This window comes from Melanotaenia boesemani, chromosome 14, assembly GCF_017639745.1.
Source record: "Melanotaenia boesemani isolate fMelBoe1 chromosome 14, fMelBoe1.pri, whole genome shotgun sequence".
In the NCBI taxonomy this organism is placed as follows: Eukaryota; Metazoa; Chordata; class Actinopteri; order Atheriniformes; family Melanotaeniidae; genus Melanotaenia; species Melanotaenia boesemani.
Genome location: NC_055695.1, coordinates 25,082,599 through 25,103,952, shown reverse-complemented (window position 1 = coordinate 25,103,952; position 21,354 = coordinate 25,082,599). Strand labels below are relative to the sequence as shown.

General features: G+C 39.0%; 2 protein-coding genes across 2 annotated transcripts; one reads left to right on the top strand and one right to left on the bottom strand.

Moving 5' to 3' along the window:
* The first annotated feature begins 2,036 nt into the window (after positions 1-2,036).
* On the top strand, positions 2,037-8,272 carry ubxn6 (UBX domain protein 6). Its single transcript, XM_042005816.1, has 11 exons — positions 2,037-2,194; positions 2,652-2,809; positions 3,038-3,102; positions 3,204-3,332; positions 3,478-3,575; positions 4,868-4,943; positions 5,093-5,177; positions 5,282-5,501; positions 5,678-5,808; positions 5,967-6,115; positions 6,215-8,272. Exons 1-11 carry the CDS (start codon positions 2,112-2,114, stop codon positions 6,338-6,340), a joined length of 1,320 nt encoding a protein of 439 aa, XP_041861750.1. The 5' UTR covers positions 2,037-2,111; the 3' UTR covers positions 6,341-8,272.
* A 451-nt stretch (positions 8,273-8,723) lies between these two features.
* Positions 8,724-21,164, bottom strand: chaf1a (chromatin assembly factor 1, subunit A (p150)). The gene is made up of 16 exons (XM_042005813.1): positions 20,853-21,164; positions 19,497-19,544; positions 18,158-18,774; positions 17,695-17,757; positions 17,291-17,535; positions 17,083-17,164; positions 16,933-17,001; positions 16,485-16,702; positions 15,447-15,615; positions 15,096-15,176; positions 13,428-13,529; positions 13,000-13,249; positions 10,468-10,621; positions 10,042-10,360; positions 9,867-9,951; positions 8,724-9,517 (listed from the first exon to the last, which is right to left on the bottom strand). Exons 1-16 carry the CDS (start codon positions 20,914-20,916, stop codon positions 9,414-9,416), a joined length of 2,670 nt encoding a protein of 889 aa, XP_041861747.1. The 5' UTR covers positions 20,917-21,164; the 3' UTR covers positions 8,724-9,413.
* Positions 21,165-21,354: the final 190 nt, after the last annotated feature.

The window sequence follows — 21,354 nt, the reverse complement described above, 5'->3', positions numbered from 1 at the left end:
TCCTGCTACGTCACATTGAACGTGGCAACCGCGGCGGCGCGCTGATTGTTGCCTTCAAGTGCCCCTTGTAAATTTTCAAGAAATCTATAACAAGGGTCTATAGATATTTAACATATCGGGATCTTATTTCTCTTTTTGTTATTATTATTATTATTATTATTATTTTTCCATCCGTATTTTTTAAGTCTACTTCATATGAATGCTTTATGCCATTCAAATAATTCAAACTGTTTTGCGTTTTCTTTTAGAATTTCTAACTTTTCTAACTTCTATTTTATTTATATATATTTCAAAGTAACATTTCATTTAGTAAAACCTAAATAATTAAAACTACTGGGCGTGCCTTGATTAGTGGCTACGACAACAAAGTGCTATGGTTGCACCACAAGGGGGTGTACGGGCATTTCCTTGGTAGCCAGGATTGTGTAATAATTTATGATCTCCATTTGAGTTTGCATTAAAAACAAATCCATTAATGCTTCTTGCAAAAATTTTAAAAATATGTATTCTTTTAAACATGTAAATGTCAGTCTACTCACAGCTTTAGAATGTCTTAAATTATATTTTAGTAACAACCACTCTGACCATCAGTATCATACAACTTATGCTTTAGTAAATTTAAGCTCATGCTTTTAAGATTAAAGCCATAAACCTATAAAAGGTTTAAGGGTTTCAAGGTTAAGCCATAAAAAACTAAAATCTTCACAGCTAGTACATGAACATGAATGCAGCACTGAAGCAGAATATTGATGTGTCCTCAAATGCTGAAGTTCTAATGAAGCATTGCATTAAACAATTAAATAGGGTAAACATTTGAGCTAAAACAATCGTCAATGTGAAAATTATAATTGTTTGTGTCAAACAAACATGCGCATGCTTACAAAGCCATTTGTCCCCTTACCCAGTTGCTCTCCAACTTTTTTTTTGAAAGCCTACTTATTCTGCATATTTTATGGCTTTTAAACCTTTGGACATCAGCATGTTCATCCTTTCCTTGAGATTTTTGTTATGACTTTTGGGACATCTAATATGGCCCGCTATTCTATTATAAGGGGCACAACAGGCAAAATATTAAGACACAACAGATTTTAATTTTCTCTTGTGTTACCCTTGATGCAATTCCTCACATTTTTTTCTCTTGTCTGGTTTCACATCCTAAGGCTGCTCTACATTTGGGTTCTTATCTCGTCTTATCTTCCTTTTTATCACAGAGGGTTTTGGCAGGAGAAAGAGCTCCCAAGAGAAGAGAACACAGACTAAACTTAAGATATCTCTGAAATAACTTGTTAAACTAAAACCACATATGCTCACATTAACATCAAGCAGGACGAGAGTTACCAGATTTATCTTAAGCGCTGAGCCATGCTACCAGACTTAAACTGCTCAACTGCAGGACATATGACACCACACCATTACAGTAAAAATCAGCTGACAGGACACATGTTAATTTAGTTTAAGTTTCACTCACTGGCTAGGGCTGGGAGTCTGTAATTTTAGTGTGTTATCATATGGAGTAACCATAGGAAGGGAACATGCAAGCTACATTAAATTCTCACATTTAAAGATTTGTACTCTTGCATGTATCTGAGCCCAAATTCAAAAGGGTCCTCTGTGTATAATACTGGAAAACAGCTGTCCACGCCCAAGATATCAATGGGTAAAAAATGGACATCATCCAGCAGCCACAACCTCAACAGAAAACGGCTGGGTGGCAGAGTCCTTTCCCTTGTCAGTCTGAAGGGGCAGACATGCTGTGGCTTGAATATATATAGCCAATAAAAGGCTAGATAGATGATGTGATAGAGGACTGTGAAGACTAGATATAATGTTAAGATTGTCCCTTCTTAAAAGTGGCATCCAAGCTTGCTGTGTGTCTTATTAATTAGACACACAGAAAGCTCTGACATGAGATTGTGAGAGAAATGTCTACTTCTATTTATTTTTCAGTTCTGGTCCGAGCCACAAGGTGGCGACACCGTCCTTTGTGAGGCGGAAGCAGATTTTAACAACTGAATTTTGTTTTGGTCCTCCTCCTCCTAGCATAGCGTAGCTAGGTGCTCTTCAACTGTTAGTGTTTCTAAAGTCGAGGCTTTTACGGACAGATAAAGAAAATGAAGAAGTTTTTTGAAGACATTAAAAAAGACATCAAATTTAAATCGGCGGGACCCGGGAAGAAGCTAACAGAAGATACCAGGTAAGTAGCACACTTAAATCAGCTGCTATAACGCTAACTAGAGTCAGCCACTAAACAAGGTGTTTGGTCTTTAATCGGCAATTTGTTTACTCTTAACGCGCCATAAACTAAACTAGAATAATGCTGATTTTTTTCCCCCCTTTGTGTCAAATGTTTGCATACAATGGCTTGTGGCTTGTTGACTCTGGCAACAGAATGGCATTATACAATCCTGAGCTCGATGGGAGGCTAGCTAACTTCAGGGTAACTTGGCTATCAGTTAATCCTTGAACAAGCTTGTTTAGCTATCAGTAATAATCCATCTGAAAACACAATGGAAACTCAGTTGTCATGCTAGGCTGTCAGCTGCAATGATTTCAGTACCATATAATACTTTAATAGCACAGTTTGTGGTCGTTAATATAGGGAGATTGAAAGGCACCATAAAACCGTTATATCTCTCTTTATAACCTTTCAGCTCCAAGCCCGAGGTGGTGCAGAGCAGCTCCAGCAGCAAGCAGAATCGTTATGCTCCCAGTGAAGGAGCCCAAATGGCAGGGGCCGCAGCCTTGGCCAGGATTGAACAGCAGCAGAGGCCGAAGGTGCACACCTCCCATGATGCGATCAGGAACCAGGGTGAGACACACAAGCCTGAATTGTAACAGGTCACACTGAGATAAATCCCACATCTCCTTATGTCATTGTTACTCACATCCAATGGCTCATGCTAATTATAATATTTCTTTGTTTACTCATAATAATCACTCATTATAAAGGGTTTGTGTAAGAATTTTCATATCATAAAAAGATGTAGAAATGAAGATTAAAACTTGCTTTCGATTTTTAATCTGTATGAACTTGTAGTTAAACGAGAACTGGAGGCGGAGGCGACTGCACTGGCTGAAAAAGAAAAAGCAGCTGCATCAGAGGTATGTGGTGGCTGAAACAAGGTTATCATTTGTGGCAAAGCTTAACATAATATGTCTTGGACTGTGAGTCTAATAATTTTGGTAAATTAATTTATGTCCAGGGATCCAAAGTGCCAGTGAAAGATCCTGCCTGCCTATCTGTGTCAGGTGTTTATTTCACCTGTCCGCTCACTGGAGCAATGTTAACCAAAAGTGAGAGGGAAGCACACATCAAAGAGGCCATTTTAATGGTATGTGTGGAGATATTATTTGCTCCTTTTTATTTATTTATTGTGTCTAATATATTAGCAAAATAGTAATGTGGGTTTTTTTAATGAGGTCGAATGTAATCTGCAGGTGGTGCTGATTAAAAACATGCACTGTTTTTACTTTCAGCGGTTTGAAGAGGATGCAGTTGAGGCTTCTGTAATGATGATTTACACATTTAACAAAGACAGAGAGAAAGTGAAGGCTGCTGTGGACATCATAAATAAGTAAGTCTTTAAAAGATTATGATGATGATGATGGCAGATGTACAGCATTGTGCAAAAAGTCTTGAACCATCCCTCACGTCCTTATAATTTTCTTCAGAGCAAGACTTTCTTGTAATCTTTTAAAGTTCTCTTGAGCAGTAGTTCTCCATGCTTTCTGAAGGCCTTTCAAAGTTTTTCTTTTGACATTAGCTGCTTTATCACCTACTCTCAGCCAGTCCTTGCACCTGACAATTATGGGAGAGAATGCATTTAATTTTATTTGTTTTTTGTTGTTGTTGTTTTTTTTCTTTTCAGCCACTTAACTCTGACCCTTGAATCATTAGAGCTTAAAAAAGGCACTTAACACAAGATAAAACAGGATTGTGTACTTGACAAATAACTTTTTTAAAATTGTATCTGTAGGCACTTTATTACTGGTACCATATTGGAAAAATACACTAATGATTTTACTGGCTGTCTTGACCAGTCTGTTAAGCTGCTTTATGTCCTTGGCACTGCAGCACCCGAACCAGGTGGTAAAGCCTTAGGTCAGGATGCTTTTGACGGTGGCCCTATGAGGTCTGTTTTCCTACGTCTGTGGAGGGAGTGGAGTCGCTGTTAAGGCTTTTTGAGAACTGCCAGGGTGTTGGTTGGATGACGTGAGGTCAGCATCAATGTTAACCTCAAAATACTTCACACTGCTCACCTTCTTCACAGCAGTCCTGTTAAAGAATAGTGGTTAATGATCCTGTTTGCCAGCTCACCTGAAACTAATAACAACCTCACCATGAACTCAGCTGTTTCACTTCTTCCCTGTATGCAGACTCATTGTTGTCCTAAATAAGGCCCACCACCATTGTGTCATCTGCAAACGTCAGGATGTAGTTGCTGTAGAATCTGGCGGTGCAGTCAAATGTGAGCAGGCTGAAAAGCAAAGGACTCAGGATGCAGCTCTGCAGAGAGCCCATGCTCACTGTGATGGCCCTTGATGTGCGGTGGCTTCCCACCCTGTCTGCTGTCGCTGAGTCAAAAAGTTGTAGACCCAGTTGCAGATGACGTTGTCCACTTTAAGCATCTGCTGCTTTTCCACCAGCTGCTGTGGGATGATGGTGTTGAAGGTACTGCTGAAATCTAATAACAGCAGCCTTGTTTTTGGATAAGATGTTAGTTTTTTAAGGATCAAATCACTGGGATGCATCAAGCAGAGAAAACATATAAGGAGATTACAGAAACTATTAAAATTGCTGCTTTCCATTCACTTTTATATTTTGACCAGTTGTGCTATCTCTTGTTCCTTCATTGATCATTAACAGGTATGTTGAAAATATATGCAAGAACCCCACAGAGGAGAAATATAGGAAGATTAAACTCAGCAACAAAGTGTTCCAGGTGTGTATAACATTAGCTTCTTGTGTCAGATATGCTTCATTTTTGCCTCTAAACTATAGATGTATGATAGCTTTAATGGCGTCCCTCTATGCATAAACTTTGAGAGATATTTTTGCATGTTTTCAATATTATTTTTCGTTTTGTTTCAGGAGAAAGTACGTCCTGTGGAGGGCAGTCGAGAGTTTCTCCAGGCTTTGGGATTCATAAGTGTTATGTTTCCTGTAGATGACCAAGGTAAATGAACCCTGCTGCTGATAGAAATCAGCTGGATAATTCTGTGCAGTGACTACAGATTCTTTACATCTTTTTTAACTGTGTTCCCTTTTCATGCACATCAGAGGAGGAAGAAGAGTTCCTGGTGTTACCAGAGCAAAGTTCCGATGCCCTGGAGCTGATGAAGGAGCAGAGAGATCGTCTTCAGAGAGGAGAACCAGTCAGAGCTCAGCTGGACAGGCAGCCTCAAGCTTTCAGACCCTCGACTAATGCCCAGCGCTTTGAGCTGCCGCCAGAGTTCTACAACCTGACTGCAGAGGAGCTCAAGAGGGAGCAGCAGCAGAAGTACAGGCTTCATTGATTGTTATTAAATTATTTATATAGTTACTAACAGCTTCTAACACACCTATTAAGTGATTCTTGGCCTACTCTGTTTAATGCACTTCCTGGGTGTAGCAAATGCCACTAGCCTTGAGGATTACTCATTCAATGAAGGTGTTAAGTAATTTTCTGTTTCTAAGGTCTGAATTGGTGGAGAAAAACGCCATGTTGCGCACCAAAGCCATGAGGGAAAAGGATGAGCAGAGGGAGAGAAGGAAATACAACTATACCCTGCTCAGGATCAGACTGCCTGATGGGAACCTGCTACAAGGTAAGGGTTCTTCTTTCTTTCTTTTGCCTCACAGATGCATATTAATAGCACTGCGATCAGTTTTCACCGTGAAAAAACCTGTCACGCTTAGTTTTGGTGATAGCAGTCAGTGAAGTGGTTGTGACTTGGTGAACTTGATGTGCGAAATCCTCCTTCAGGGACATTTTACGCCTGGGACCGGCTGCCTGTGCTCTTTGCGTTTGTACGGGAGTCCCTGGTGGACAGCTGGCAACCCTTTGAACTAATCGCTCCCGGAGGCCAAAAATTACAAGAGTCTGAAGAAGTTGCTCTGGCTGAATGTAACTTGGTGAGTTGAAGCAAGTCCTAAGATGAAAGAAGCAACATCAAGCAACACATGCACTGGGTTTCTGGTCTTTAACATGTTCTTTCATTGATTTTGTTGTAGGTCCCTGCTGCCCTGCTGACGTTTGCCTGGGATGCAGCTGTGCAGGCCGATATTGCAGCTGCAGGTGGAAAAAGCCCCACCCTCCTCAAACCATCCTTACTGGAAACCATTCGGACGCTGAGCTGAATAAGAAGACACACACTGCCCCCGGACTCTCCCCACTGCCTCCCTCTTTCCCTCCCACGGCCAGGGTGAAATTGTCCCTTGACTAATTCTGAAGTTAGAAGTAGTGAAAGACTGGGGCCAACTTCACCCTAATGCATTTATTTTGCTGAGCATGTCCTCCCCTCTCCACATAGGGGATCCTGTCGCCCTGCAGCCTGCCTCAGCAGCACATTGAAGGAAGCACTATTAACAGATGACGACAAAGCTGGGGACGTGTGTTTGTTTATTGTTGCACTTGTGTAGAAAAACATGCTGTGACAGCAGTCTTTTGTGCTTAATCTAACAGTCAGCGAGTTGGGAGCATCCTTAAAATCAGCGTGTGGGGACCTCAATTATTCTGTCCTCCTTTCCACCCACGTTGGATTTTAAAAACTGCTGCGTGTCAGAGGTGATGTTTCGTTTCTCGGTGTTAAAAGTGAACTGAAGTTTAACTGATGGTCGTGTCCTCTGATTTGGTGTGATGAGCCTGGCACGGTTACTGTAAACATACGTAAGCTTCTGTTGCACGTTTGTCCTGAGCTCTGTAGAGGCCTCGCTCCTTACTGTCCTACAACAGACTTAGCCACCTCTGTGGCTACGTCAGTGAGTAAAAGTCCCACTGATAAATCAGTTTCTTAAATACTACAAAAGCTCTGCAGTAGACGTGTAGCTTTCATTATGTGAATTTTGAAATTATAGAAAGTTTTATGAAATTGTTAGCCATGTGCTGACAACGTGATGGCAATTTTAACTAAATATTTTCTTGTCTTCGACCTACTTAAAGCACTTTGAAGGATCATTTAAAACCTTATGTAAAACGAGAGCCCTCAATGTAAACCTCATTAACTGCTTTGTCAACATTAAAGTGAGATTATTCATTCATTAGTTGAAGCTTATAAAGAAGCATAAAGCAAGCAACTCTTTTTGGCATGCACATCGTTAATCACATTGCTGTTCTTAAGCTAGCAGCATGGACTTCTTGTGTTGGACATTGTAGTTTTTATTCTTGTCTTTTGTTAGTGTCAAATAATTATTTGGTATAAAAAAAGGTGAATATTTTTAACATAGGAGATAATACTTTACACCCTCCCCTCCCAAAAAATACAAAAAAAAAATTTAACAGGTCTTTGTCAATTAATGGCTTTCAGTGACACAGCCTGGGTCTCATGAGTTTACAGCTTCACAGCAGTTAAGTTTCTGGTTCAAGTCAGGGAATTAACAAATTAACATTCCGTTTTCTCATATTTATCCAACTTATTTTTCAAATAACAAAAACACTTTGTTTTAGTGTGTTAAAGATGAGTTCACAAATGGATTAAAGTTCAAGTCTCAAGATTCCTCCAATCTTATGAGTTTTTAATCATCCACTCCTTCACTTTCTCATTAAAGTTTAACACATGTATGCTGTCCATAAATCTATACCAGTTTAAGCTTATGAAAGTTAATTATTTCCCCTACTAGTGTTTAAAATAACAACAACCTACCTCTGTCCCATCTACACAAATACACTCCCAGAAAGCTGCATAGGCATGTAGAAGAATCAGATCCTGAAAAGGTATTAAACATGATGCAGATCAACAGATTTTAATAGCTATTTAAAAAGGGCTTAGTATCAAGAACATAAGGCAGAATACCAAGCATTTCTGAGGCCAAATCAGCCACAAGAGGTTACTGCACACCTCTGAGGTATTAGCTTTTCCATCTGCTGTCCATGGGTGCATCCTAACAGGGTGTGAATCTTAAGTCGTCATAGTGACCTTGTTAAAGTTTTGATCAGCTGTGATCTGAATGTGTTGTTGCTTTTGAACCTGCCTGTAATAAAGACGGCTCGCACTGCGAATCTTTAAAATGTGAATCTCTGCCTGCAAAACTCTTAAATTATGTTTGCATTAAAAAAAAATTTGAGTCAGAAAAGGCCGACATTATGTCAAGTCTAGTTTTAATCAGAGGACGGTGTGTTAAATCCCTTCCTGACTCTTCAAAGGTGTTTTACAAAAAGAAAATGACCAAAGGCATATTTTCAGGTTGTTATTTGTAGAAAAAGAGTAAAAAAACATGGAAAAATGGAAAAGGGTTGTATAATTTAAATTAGAGCATTTGTGACGACTAAATTCTGTTTGATTAAAAAGATGACCACCGTCGTACATCCTTTTTAGAGTAGTCTCAGAGTGCTTGCCTAATAAGGACAAACCCATTTTTACTCATTGTGTGTACTTTTTGTTTAGGGGAAATATCAAGATTCTGGGCATTTAGATGATCCGCCCATTCGCAAGTGTGTTTTTGGTGAAACGAGTGAGTTTAACATTTGTGTAATACAACGTAGTAAATACAATACGACAATAAGACAATGAATGAAAGAAATATAAAAGGTGCAGTACTTTTTATTATGTTTAACGAATTTATCCTGTTCAAGTATTCTTGAAAAATACATATTTATAAAACACCAACACTGTTTCTAACTGTACAAGTTCAGGTCTTGCAGCTACTCGGTGAGTTGTCTGAAATATAAATGTCAGGATAAATGACCCCCCAAAAAAATGACATTTAAATTTACAGATGTACTTTAAGCCTCTCATTTCCCTCCACTACTTTTTGGTTAATTATATACAAATGGACCTGAAGAAAACCAATAAATTCATGAATTTAACATTTCTAAATCCGTAAATATTGGTAGTCTTGATGTCTTGAATGCTTTTCATAAAAATTAGTCACCTCTGTTCTCCCTCTCTGTCCAACCCAGTCTGCATCAGTATCAAAGATGCTTGCCTCACATTTCAAAAATGTCCATAATAAACATGCCTGTCTGGAAACTGGAAACAAATATCAATCATAGTTAAAGACTGAACATAATGAGCACCAATAATCAAGACTGCTGCTTTGATTTTACACAACACTAACCAGGAAAATGGCCATGACTGGGCAGACGTCACCTGCTGTCTGATGCAGTGTCAGCCACCTTTATTGAAGGCTTTGTTCTTTCTTGGAGACAGAGTAAGAAGCAGGATGAGGGAATTAATGAGGGTTATTGGGTTTGGGATTACAGCCTGTCCAGTCTTCAAACAGTGGTGGATGTAGCAGCGCTGGCCACAGGGGGAGCTGCTTTAGGAGAGACATCCATCACAGATTCTCCCTTGCTGCAATTCTTCTCTCTTTTGGAACCTAAAACATCATAAATAAGGTTTAATTTACTAAAAAATCTTTTTAAAAATCTTAAATTGTTTGTACATAAATTACGATGATGTCTGGACCAAACTGTAATAATTTATCTCAACTTCAGTCTGGCTGTAAAGTGCAACTGTGATCAGACGTCAAAGACTTGTAGAGCAACGTGATTGGTTTCATTTTGTATTCACAAACCTTTCTGAGTGCATTTAATTTTTTTTTTTTTTTTTTTTCTTTTCTTTTTCCTTAACTGAGTGCATTTAATAAAAATATGTGCTTGGTTAAAATTTAATCACATATTTTTAATACTAGCAATAATATGAAAACTTTTCCCAAAACAACTCACCACTCTGAGTGGAGACAACGACACAATCTTCATCGTAATCATCCTCTGTGTCAGCTTGGAAACCGTCAGCCTCTGTTGCTTCAATCTAACAAAGAGGAAAAAAAACTACGGTTAGTTTATGTTGTGTGTTTATCTAAGATGACGCTGTAGTACAAATAGATCCGTCTTTGACTACCTGATCAGAATTAGTACATCTCTTCATGAACTTGGTGATGGACATGCTGCCGGTGCTCTTCCTCTTGTTGGAGGATGATGGTGTGGTGGAGGTTTGGGATGTAGTGGGAGAGTTTCCCTGAGAGCCCGTGGCTGCCTGGAGTTCTTCACGGGACTCTTCTCGAGCCCCTGTGGTGAGGTAGGTCCACTGGCAAGGAACTGGGAGAGCTTCCTGTCCAAAACGGGACAGGACCTCTGTGTGCACGTACCAGCAGCATCGTTTGTAGGTTGAGCGTTTCTCATAAACAGCATTATTCTTGATGAGGCGTTTTAGCTGTATTCTGATCAAAAAGGAAGAGAGAGTCATTTTAACACCTTAACAAGGAAACTGCACCCTTAAAATATATATATAACAAAAGCATAGCCTGTCCAGTAAACACTGTTTTACCTGGTGGGAATGTTCTCTGGTGGGCTCTGAGGGCTGGATAGATCAGGAGCTGGTGATGAGGAGCTCCGCTGACGACAAAACTCTTGAAACTCACTGATGATCACTTTGCTGCTGTTGGAATTGCCATGTAGTAGAAGCAGCAGCTGTCCGAGCACTGTCACAGAGGAATATTACAGTTTTACTTATGTTAATTATTATTTACAGTCATTTGTTACAAGCTGTAAACAAATAAATACACCACCCTTTCCTAAAGAATTAGATACTTCAGGATTGATTATGTGTAAACAGTGTTTAATTATAGAGCAGTAGATTCCAGTAAGACACTTAATGGATCATCTCACATCGTTTTAGTCGTAAATAATACAAATTGTGTATTTTGTGATAAATGTTGGAGAAATCTTAAGCATTAGAGCTACAGAAAATATTTATTCACCAACTTACCACGACTTTTACAGAAGGCAGGTCAGCTTTGTAATTTCATGATAAAAATTTAACAAGTCTTACTGTTAAATACAGATACCCCAAAATGTTTTCAAACCAAAAACATTTGGACAAAGCTCTTAATTAATAACACAATATACTGAATTTCTCTGAATAGCAGTTGATACACAAAATTATACGAGTATTTCTGTTTATTATTGAAAGTATTTATATTGAACTAAAGCCATTAAGTTCACCCTAGTGAGATGTTGTGATAAGCTATTACAGAAAACTATTGGGATGCTTATTTAGACATGGCAATAACACACAAGTTGCCATCAGATTCATAGAAATAAATGCACCTGTTGTCTCTCTTTATATGATACAATATTTTGAACAAGAATGTAGCAACAAATAGCTATTTTCAACGTGAAAACGTTACTGTATAATGCAGTCCTTAACAGAGTAATAAGTCACATGTATGTTACGTAGGTTTAACTGGCCACACGTGCTGTTTAGTGTATCCAATCTGGAGCAAGGTCACTTCCAGATTTCCATCCAACAATTAAACCATGTTTTGTTTTCTTACCTGAAATACCTTTAAAAAACACCAGGATTAGACACGAGTCAATGCTGGCTTTTCCGAAAGAGCCCCTACAAGTTAAGCTGAATTCAGATGATAAAAGTGTCTGTACTATTGGATTATTGCACTGTGTACACTATGTAATGTTTTTCATAGGTTTGTGACTTTAAAGTCGCTCTATGCAGCTGATCTGTGCCAGGGAGTTGCACACAATGAGATTTTTTCTTCCCAGATTTCTCTATGATGCAGGTGCAGCTATGATTCAGACAAGTTTCTTTCTTACATTACTGTTACACTACACACAAGCAGATCCTAGTTATTCATTATTCATTCTGTTTTGCTACCCTGGTTGCTGGAAGAGAGAGCAGAAGTTTCTCCCCACAGCTCCAAACAGCTTCCTTTCAACAGAAGGGTAAATTTTCTTTCCAATGTTTAACCTAATGCCGTTAAGACTCCAGAGCAGACTGTAAGCATCTTTTTTGCAACATATTTATTTTCTTTTTCCAGGTTTTGCTCTGTTGTGCTTCTTGATTATGTCTCTTGAGATCTCATTGGCTGTAGAGCTTCACTAACCCCCCCCCCCCAAATGTTTGAAAATACCAGACAGGCTAGACTAGGGCTATGTCCACACGGCACCGAAGCCGGCTCAGGTGTGAAAACGGTGGCAAAAACTAGTAGAAAGGCTTCAGCATCCCCACGACACCACTGTAGTACATACTACAGGCTGTGGGGGGTGCTAAAGAGTAACACTCCAACGCTAGAGCAAAACAACGCATGCGCATATAAAGGATCACTGCGTGTTGCAGGAAGTTCACATCGGAAGCAGAGAAGATAGCTGAGGATTCACTGCGTTTTTACTGCAATCTGGCGTCATGGGGACGGCCCCTAGGGATCCTTAATCTTGGTCCTCATCACTCTTGTCCTGCAACACCCCGGACTCAGACTTGTGCAGAGCTTGATGTCAACTTCTAAACCTGCAGAACAAGGGCCTTTGAGGACCAGGGTTGAGGATCCCTGGGCTACACATTCAGTCAGGGACTGGGAACCATGTGTGAGCTTTACAAACTTCCGGACCACTCACCTAAAGTGACTGATGACTAAACCAACAAAACCAGTAAAATCCTGCAGTGTGAACTTGGCTTTAGTATTATAATTTTAAAGTGATGGAAAAAAAAAAAAAAGTGGACTTAACACACAATAGTCTTATAGCTCCATAATATCCAGCACTATGAAGTACAAACTATACAAGCTATGACAATATCTGTATCAACACAACCAACTCTTTACCTCCAAAAACCAAATTAAAGCCATCTGAAATGAAACACCTTTAACGTGCCCCTCTTTTCTGATTGTGCTAGGGGCAAGTAGATTAACAGCAAAACCAAATGCAACAAACTGTGCACAGTCTAACAGTATTTTGCAACTAAATACTACTTTGGTCTCAGCTAAAATCCTGAATGCATAATAACAACAAAAGGATTTTCTCCAGCCTTAATCACACATGAGCGCCAGATATTCTATGTACTTACACTGCGCTTCCTTCTGATCCCTCCTGGACAGCTCCTCTGGACTCGGGCTTTTGTCCACCTTGGGTAAAGGCTCAACCAGACAAACAGCAAAAGGCTGGAAGGGATCAGAACAAAGTCCCTGTCCCTCCCAAAAACAGCCTTTCACCACAGGTTCCAGCACCTTCATCTTCTTCTTGGTGGCCATCAGCTCATCCCACTCCCTTGCTTTGAGTTTCTGACGCAGCTTTTGCTTCTCCAGGTCGCCACCATCCTAGGACATTGCATCACCATTAATAAACACACAAAATGTACACAGAGACACGTTTTAAAATAAGAAGTGGCTTCCAGATCTTATTTTTTTTAACAACATCTCCTTTATAAGGATCTGTTTCTACAAAACATGACTGCTTCAAACGTGTTATAAAGAAATACGGCAGTTCTGCTCATACCTCATCTTCTATTGCACCTTCATCATCTGAGAGGTAGCCATGAGGAACAAAGAAGCCGTCATCATCATCGTCGTCATCATCACCTCCTTCTTCTTCATCCTCCTGAAAAATGTTCAGCAATTGAAAACTTAATAAAGCACGATATTGTCTATTTTTTATGCTATTTTAGTAGTTAAATAACATTTTGGTCTGGCTGTAATCTGGTCAGGTTTTCATAATGGCAACACAAAGCCAGTATTCTGCTTGCAGCTTTTTTTATTTTTTCAAACCCTTGTCAATATGTGCAGAAATTCAGTCACTCAAATCTGTTTTTTTCCCTAAAGTTTAAGTAAACCTGAGTTTACACAAAAAATCCACATGCTACAGATTTAATTAAGCTAATCTGAATTGGTAGATATAGCGGCTGCAGTCTGTTCTGTGAGCAGACGAGGGGTCAAAGAGCTGCGTATTTAACGGTGTGGAGGTGATAATGGGTTAGAGTAAAAAATGCTAAGGAATTCTGTCACTTTGTAGCGTCAGTTCAACCTTCAATCCAAAATGCAAGATGAAATAAAATTCGAGATGTTTGTAATTTAGCATGGTTTACAGAAATTATTTACACTTGATGTAAGGTTACACCAACAATGGCCACGTTTATAAACAGTTACTTCTCAAGTCTGTATGCGCAGCCAACAATGATGATTTTCCTTCTCATCTTTTCCTGTTCTTGTTTTGGGTTGTGACTGTAACAAAATAAGCAGAAGTACAAGCTTCTGTGGTCAGAATGTACTGTATTTTCTAGCCGATAAGTCGCTCCGGAGCACAAGTTTAATCAGTCATAAAATGCAGCATGAAGAGGACAAACATATAAGTCACATTATTTAGAAATTAATTTCACAAAATTGAAGACCAAGAACAAACATTTAATCTGGAAAGGCAAGTTATTTAACTACACTAGCACACGGAACGACAGGCTGAATGTGTATCTGGTATTTTTTTAAACTGTGAGGGAGGACTAGTCTCCTTATTACACTTCAAAGCTGACTGAGGCGCTGAGAAAATGTGATGAATACACTTTGACATACATCAAAATTTATACATCATGTTTGGCATTTAAAGACCCAGACACTGCCACATGCACTACCCCGCCACTGATGAACTTACATGTTAAATATGAAACAACCGGTTGTTCATTGCACATAAAGACACAGACAAGCTGAAGCTTTGAAAGAAAAACAGTTCCAGCAGTAATGATCACCTCAGCCTGAAGTACCGCCTCAGTTCTTCTTTGGTGTTTTCAAGCTAGCCGTACAGCATCAAAGTTAAAGTAAAAACTGATTTTTCATCATGCACACTTTTATATAATCAACTTCCCTACAATAAAATCCCAGACGTTGTAGAAGAAATCATAGACTCAGGTTTCTACATGAACTTATTAAAGTCGGTCTGCTTTCATATCACAGTATACACAGCAACAAAGACACTATAGTTATAGTCCAGTTACTTTCAGTTTTTCCAGACTATTTTCGGTGTCAGTACAACAACAAAAAAAAGAACAAATTCAACTAACAAATAAACCAAATACCAAACAATACTTTAATATTCATATTGCCTGTTTTTCATCTGAGTTAGATGGTAACTGATTTGCCAGCTTTAGGTTTTCATAAAATAATACAGTGGTTTTCTCACCCCTTCGCTGTGAGACAAGGATTCCCCTGGTTCCTCTTCCTCCCATTCTTCATCACTGTCCACATCATAGTCAAGCAAATCCTAAGGTGGCAGAACACAACTATTGACATCACAACTACACAAACAAAACTGGTTTGGATTAAATTAATACTAAATCAAAGCTAAAATCTTAAGTAATTAAAAAGCTTTGTTAAGCAATGTGGGCTCCCAGACTGTACAGGAGCCCATAGTTTAAGTGTAGAATATCAAAAAACAGAGGAAAAAATTAAAAACCTTTGAAATATAGACTTATTTCACCAGCGGGATCATTAATCAGCTGAAAATGCTGCTGCATTTGGAAAAAGTTTTTACCTTGTCTTGTCTGAGAGGACAGCGAGGTGAGATATGTGAACTCTTTTTACACCAGGTGCCCCAGTACGCTGGACGGTAGTTCTCATGGAAGTGCAGCAGCTTCATGTGTCCGTAGCGTCGACGATCTGGTACACCATCTGGTTTTGGCTCCCCCACTATTACACATTCCCTGTAGAAATACAGTGTGATTAAAAGAAAAGAACGTCCAACCATGAAACTGTAAACAAGATGTACCATCAGTCAGGACTTTTTGTACTAAACATTCAAAAAGGCACAAGCGATACAGAGTATTAAATCACATCGAGGTCACATTTTGGCATTCATGTCATCATCTTGTTGAGAGAAGTGAGCATGAATAGAAGAGGGAAACAAGACAATCAGTATAATAATATGAACTGTTAAGAGGAATTCCAGTTGCCTGGTTAATTGAACTACTCTACTTTGTCTAAGTGTATGTGGACTGGAGGGAAATTGATTTATTGATTGAGGGAAGTCAGATGCTGCTAAACTAAGTGGTAAAATGGCCGCTTTCAACTTGTAAGTACAGGGCTTCTACAAGTTGGCATACTAGATCACACACCCAGCAAAAGACAAACAATCCAGCCAATGCAAATAAGTATAGTGGTGCAGCAGGAGAGGCAGTGAGCTTTCTAGCATGTTGTGCTATGACTTGCTCTACACCATGTCCTCTCTTTGGTTCACTGGAAGGTCCGTTTGCTTTCACACTGTAAGTGAACCGCACCAGGGTTCAAGTTGCTTGAATGACAATTTTGTAAGAGGAGGCTTCTGTTATAAAATCAGGATTTTTTTTTTTGCTTTACAGAAAAGTGACAGTCTAACTCCTTTAAGTAGTCTTAATGGGATTAATTTAAAAAATATGTCTGATGGATTTAATTGTATGACAAAAGCAACAAAAAATATGTGAATGTGGCCTGTTTTACTGGGAATTCAACTTTATTAATATACAGTTATATACAGTTGTTTTCTTAGTGTTATATAAAATGTTGAGGTAGTGGTGTAAATTATTTATTATCTCACCTGAGTGAGTCAGTCTGTCTGGGTTTAGTGGGTCCTGAATGTCTTGGTTTTTGTCCAATCCAATCTTTCAGTCCATTCAGGTTTTCAGCAGGATTCAACAAACACCGGTCCAGCTCCTCTAGAACAGAGTCCTCACACTGAACCCGACACAGTGGTGCTAAACACATGTTTTCTTTTATCTCAAATGGTGCAAACTTCCCACATGCAGCTGCAAGTGTCTGAAACGACAAAGAAACAAACCTCTGATCAACACATATAAGGAGAACAATTTAACAGATCAGAAGATAAATTTGTTTCATTGTAATTTAGTTAACAATAAAGTTCTATTGTTTCACACAGCAGTGGTCTAATAAGGAGTGAGATTTTTACAGAAAATACACTACAGAGGATAAAGCCACTGACATTAAAATTCACATTTCTAATTAAATAAAGCTGGAGATAAATCTACCTTAGGAGCCTGCTGAGTCTTGGGTTTCTGTAGAAATCGTGTTATTTCTGCTTTCACTGCTTTGAGACGCTGTAAACAAGGGAAAAAAGCTTTAACCAGTTTCTCATTTTAAGAGTTAGAAAAGAAACCAAAACTCCAACATGGACTTACATCTTTTTCTTCTTTCAACCGTTTCTCCTCTTCTTTCATTCGCTTCTCCTCCTCTTTCTTCCTTTTTTCTTCAAGCTTTGCCCTGAAGCAATTTTAAAGAAAAACATTTTGATTTTCTATACTTTTTTTTTTTTTACCAAACACAACGTAGGGCATTAAGATATATACATATTCATTTTGAAAAAAACATTTATCTTGCATTACTCACTCTTGCTTAGATTTACGCAGCTCTTCTTTTGCTTTTAGCCTCTCAGCCTTTTCCCTCTCTTCCTTCTCCTTTTTTTCACGCTTCTCTTGCTCATCTTTTTCCTTTTTCTCTCGCTTTTCCCTTTCTCGCTCCTCCTTGAGTTTGCGAGCTTCTTCTTTCTTTTTCTGCTTTGCAGCTTTCTCCTCCTCCTTCTGGCGCTCTTTCTCCTGTCGCATTTGAATCCTCTCCTCTTGCACTTGTAAAGTCTACAATTAAAAATACTGGGTTAGCTTTTAAATTTACTGTTTTAGTGGGTTCAACAAGATGCACCGTAAAAGCAGTTGAGCTTTACATTATGTTGTCAGTAAAGGAACGACGTAAAATTTAAAACCATCACAAGGTTTGAATGACAGCCAATAGCTCACCTTCAATGAGCGTCTTTTAACCTTTTTCTGATCTGCTGGTACCTTAGGGGTGGTCTTTGGCTCCTGTTAGAAAGAAAAAACATCTGATGCACTATCGTCTAACACATAGCCAACTGAATATTTTTAATTTGAAGCTGGACAAATTAATTCAGTAATGATGCAATATAAGATGTAATGCTGTAGATGTCTTACAAATGATGAAGCATTTCCAGATACCTTAAAAATAACTATATTATGCAGACGTAGTTGTGCCCAAATGAGCAAATAATTGGACTCGAGGAAGAGTTTTAGTTCTTCTTTTTAAACATTATACAGTTTAATATGTAAATGAAGAAACTACACATTATGCATTCAAAGGCTAACTAAAATAAAGATGCTGCTTCCTATTTTGTTTAAATACTTAATGGTCAAGATTCAAATTAAGTGTTTTGACAAAAAGCAGGGAATGGGTGCAGGTACGTACTGTAGGTGTAGTGGTGGGTGTGGGGTCGCCAGTCTTGGTCTTTTCTGGTGAGCTTTCAGACATGGAGCTGACTGGTGAAGCCGACTGCATGGACTGGTTTCCCAAACTGGAAACATTTCCTGACTCATTCTGCTCTTCTGGCTCATTGTCAGAATCCTGCGTCATGTCAAGCTGCGAGATAGATGCTGTGTGATCGCTTTCTTCCACTTCTTCATCAGTATTCACAAGGTCTACAGTGCATGTTTTTGGAGTGTCATCAACACTGCTGGGTTTCTCAGAGGCAGTTTTGTTATTGCAGCGATTTTTGTCTTTTGTTGAAAGACAGGACGACGCAGGAGCAGGTGAAGCAAGGCACTTTACAGGGCATGAAGACTTGTCCTCAGTTAAATCAATGACCACTTTCTCATTTGAAGATGCGGGTCGTCTGCGGCTCAAAAAGCCATCAAGTGGACCGCGACCATTAACTAAAGGGGGTCCACTGCGCTCAATAAGAGGGGAAGACTCACTCTCATTCTGCTTTTCTGGGATTTCAGATCCAGGGCAGGCATAAGTGCAGGGGCGCTTAGGCGGTTGGTTCTCTTTAGGTTCAGGGTTCAGGCGCTTAAAAGGTAGACGAGCTGCAGACAAAATGGGGGGAAAGGAAAGAGTGAGGGGGGAAGTTCTAGAGAAGTAAACATTGTCTTACAAAGGAAAAAAAACACAACAGTCCTATCTAAAATATTATATATTCTAATAGAGCTTAAGAGGTAGAGCGGTCGTCTACCAACTGGAAAGTTAGTGGATCAATTCCCCTGTCTATATGTCCTTGGACAAGACACTAAACCTCATGTTGCCTCTCGATGTATCCACCATGGTATGAATGTGTGATAGATGAAAAGCACTTCAAATATAACAATGATAGCGCTGTACGAGTATGTGTGAATGGGTGAACGTGACATGTAGTGTGGGTGCACTTTGAGTGGTCAACATATCACCAGAAAAGCTCCAAGTAAAAGCAATTTACCATTTAGACTCTGACCTGTAATTAGTCCAGAAGTTGCCTTTATTTGCAACATTTATTCACATATATAACCATCACTTAATTTGGTTGAGTACTCATCAAGCTCAATTTGTCCCCACTTTTAAGATTCAAACATTTCAATTGCTGTTTAATTTTATATATAATTTTATTGTTTATATATTTCTTTTTATACATTATATTTTATATATTATATATAGCTTTGTTTTCTCTTTTGTAGCATTGAAAAGTATTGTGAATAAGTCCTCCACTTTTTTATTGTGTCACTACAGATAGATTTTCATGTTAATACATAACAACCTATCTAAACATTGTAGTTACCCTGGATTAGTTTCTTGCTTGCATTGTTTCTTGTCTTACAGTCCATGCCTAGAAAAGGAAACAAACACATACAGATGAGAAAATGATAGTTCATATAAATAATGCAAATTACTGTAATTAGGAACAATTTATTAGCATTAATGCTGCTGAGAAGAAAAGAAATCCTTAGTGACAAATGACACAGCTGTGAAACTCATTACAAAAGGTAAAAGAAGTTCACTTTTTCATAGCAGCTGAGAAAACTGATGAACAACCAATAGGGAAAATGATTTAGTATTGAACCTGTTTGATTTTTTAAGTGTATTATATTTGGAAAAGTCATGCAGTGATTTAGCGTTAAATTAGTTTAAAATGCCGCATACTCTATATTTATTTATTGCAACTTTTGTTCTACATCTGAAAAAACCCACATGGGTGAAGCTGGCTTAATGTGGGCTTTACAGTTGTCATCAAGCTCACGATAAAGTGTTAACAGCACTTTATGTGTGCTGCAATATACGTCACTTTTCTAACACTACAGTAGTACTGTGAATATAGTAGTCGTGTTTGGTTTGTTCTCCCGCCAACCCGGTGTCTCAGCCGGTGCTACAGGCCCGGTCTACAGGGCGAGCACCTCAGGTCTGTCAAGAAAGGAATGGCTGCCCTTTGGCTAATTAAAACGCAGCAAAACTTCACATAATTACTGTAACATGGTGGATTAATAACAGCCACCAAGCTTAAAGCTGCGTAAAAGCGAAGACAATGCAGGAGTTTTTGACGTTTCGGCTATGAAACCAGAGTAGTGCTAACGTTAAGCCTCTTGGGAAGGCTAGCTTGTCTGCTAATTTAACGAAACTAACCAGTAACTTGGCTAAAGCAGGAAAGCTAAGAGCTAGCAAAAGAACTATAGTGTAGTTGGACATTAGCAACCTTTGCTAGCCATTGAACGGTTAAGATACTATTTCGAATCGTCAATATAATCTAAAAGACTAACAAAACATAATAGATTTTAAGCGCAACTCTCTATTATTGTAATTCTTTAAAAAATAATAACATTAAAGTTTAAAAGCGTGAGGCAACAGTGTAACAGCCACGGTAATGGTAGGGTAGCTGTACACATCAACTTGTGCTGTAATGTTTAAATTCGGTGGCGGATTTCAAAGACTGTCGTCTCATAACGATGTCAGTAACCAGAGTTCGAGTTACTAACACAAGACCGTAAGTTTATGCTATGCAATGGACACGGTGACATTTTTCCCCGTCTAATGTCAATACATGGCTTTCACTGTATAATATAAAGGAGTTTGTGTTGCTCCCATGGCTTGGAAATAACCATTTCGGTAAGATATTAAAGCACTTTTCCAAGCAAGGTATTACCTCTTCTGTGAGGAGTCGATGCTGCCAAATGTCCGTCCACAGATGGATTTTCCGCCGCCAACATCCCAACCACTAACCCGGGGCTCCTCTCGTTCGTGACTTTCTACGGCTAAACAATTTAACACACCAGTGCAATTTACGTTAACACCAAATAACGCCTCCGATAACGAACCGAGTTCTCGTCTCTATTTACACGACATGTACTTATAATTTAATTCCTAAAAGAAAACATTGCTGAACTACTTTCCGCATAGTCTATTTGCCCTGGTTTACCCCGCCGCCTGCCTCGCGCTCCTGAGTCGGAATTGGCGGGAGTCGGGTACTTCCATCAATAACCTTCACTGATTGGCCAAAGACAGGTCATTGGGCTCTCAGAGGAGGTTTGCTTTGTGCAACGGCGTTGCACGTTTGTGCACCTTTGTTGTTACACTGTATTGTATAAATTGTTGAAGATTAATAATTCGTGATATTTGTCTTATATGAATTGTTCGTCATAAGGACA

Excerpts from the sequence above, each read along its gene's own strand:
- ubxn6 (XM_042005816.1), top strand. The coding sequence starts at position 2,112 with ATGAAGAAGTTTTTTGAAGACATTAAAAAAGACATCAAATTTAAATCG. Across the intron at positions 2,810-3,037 it reads TGATGCGATCAGGAACCAGG|TTAAACGAGAACTGGAGGCG; the intron begins GTGAGACACACA and ends ATGAACTTGTAG. Across the intron at positions 5,178-5,281 it reads GTTTCCTGTAGATGACCAAG|AGGAGGAAGAAGAGTTCCTG; the intron begins GTAAATGAACCC and ends CATGCACATCAG.
- chaf1a (XM_042005813.1), bottom strand. The coding sequence starts at position 20,916 with ATGTTGGCGGCGGAAAATCCATCTGTGGACGGACATTTGGCAGCATCG. Across the intron at positions 13,530-15,095 it reads CCTTGTCTCACAGCGAAGGG|GAGGATGAAGAAGAAGGAGG; the intron begins GTGAGAAAACCA and ends AACATTTTTCAG. Across the intron at positions 10,361-10,467 it reads CCAGAGAACATTCCCACCAG|AATACAGCTAAAACGCCTCA; the intron begins GTAAAACAGTGT and ends CTTTTTGATCAG.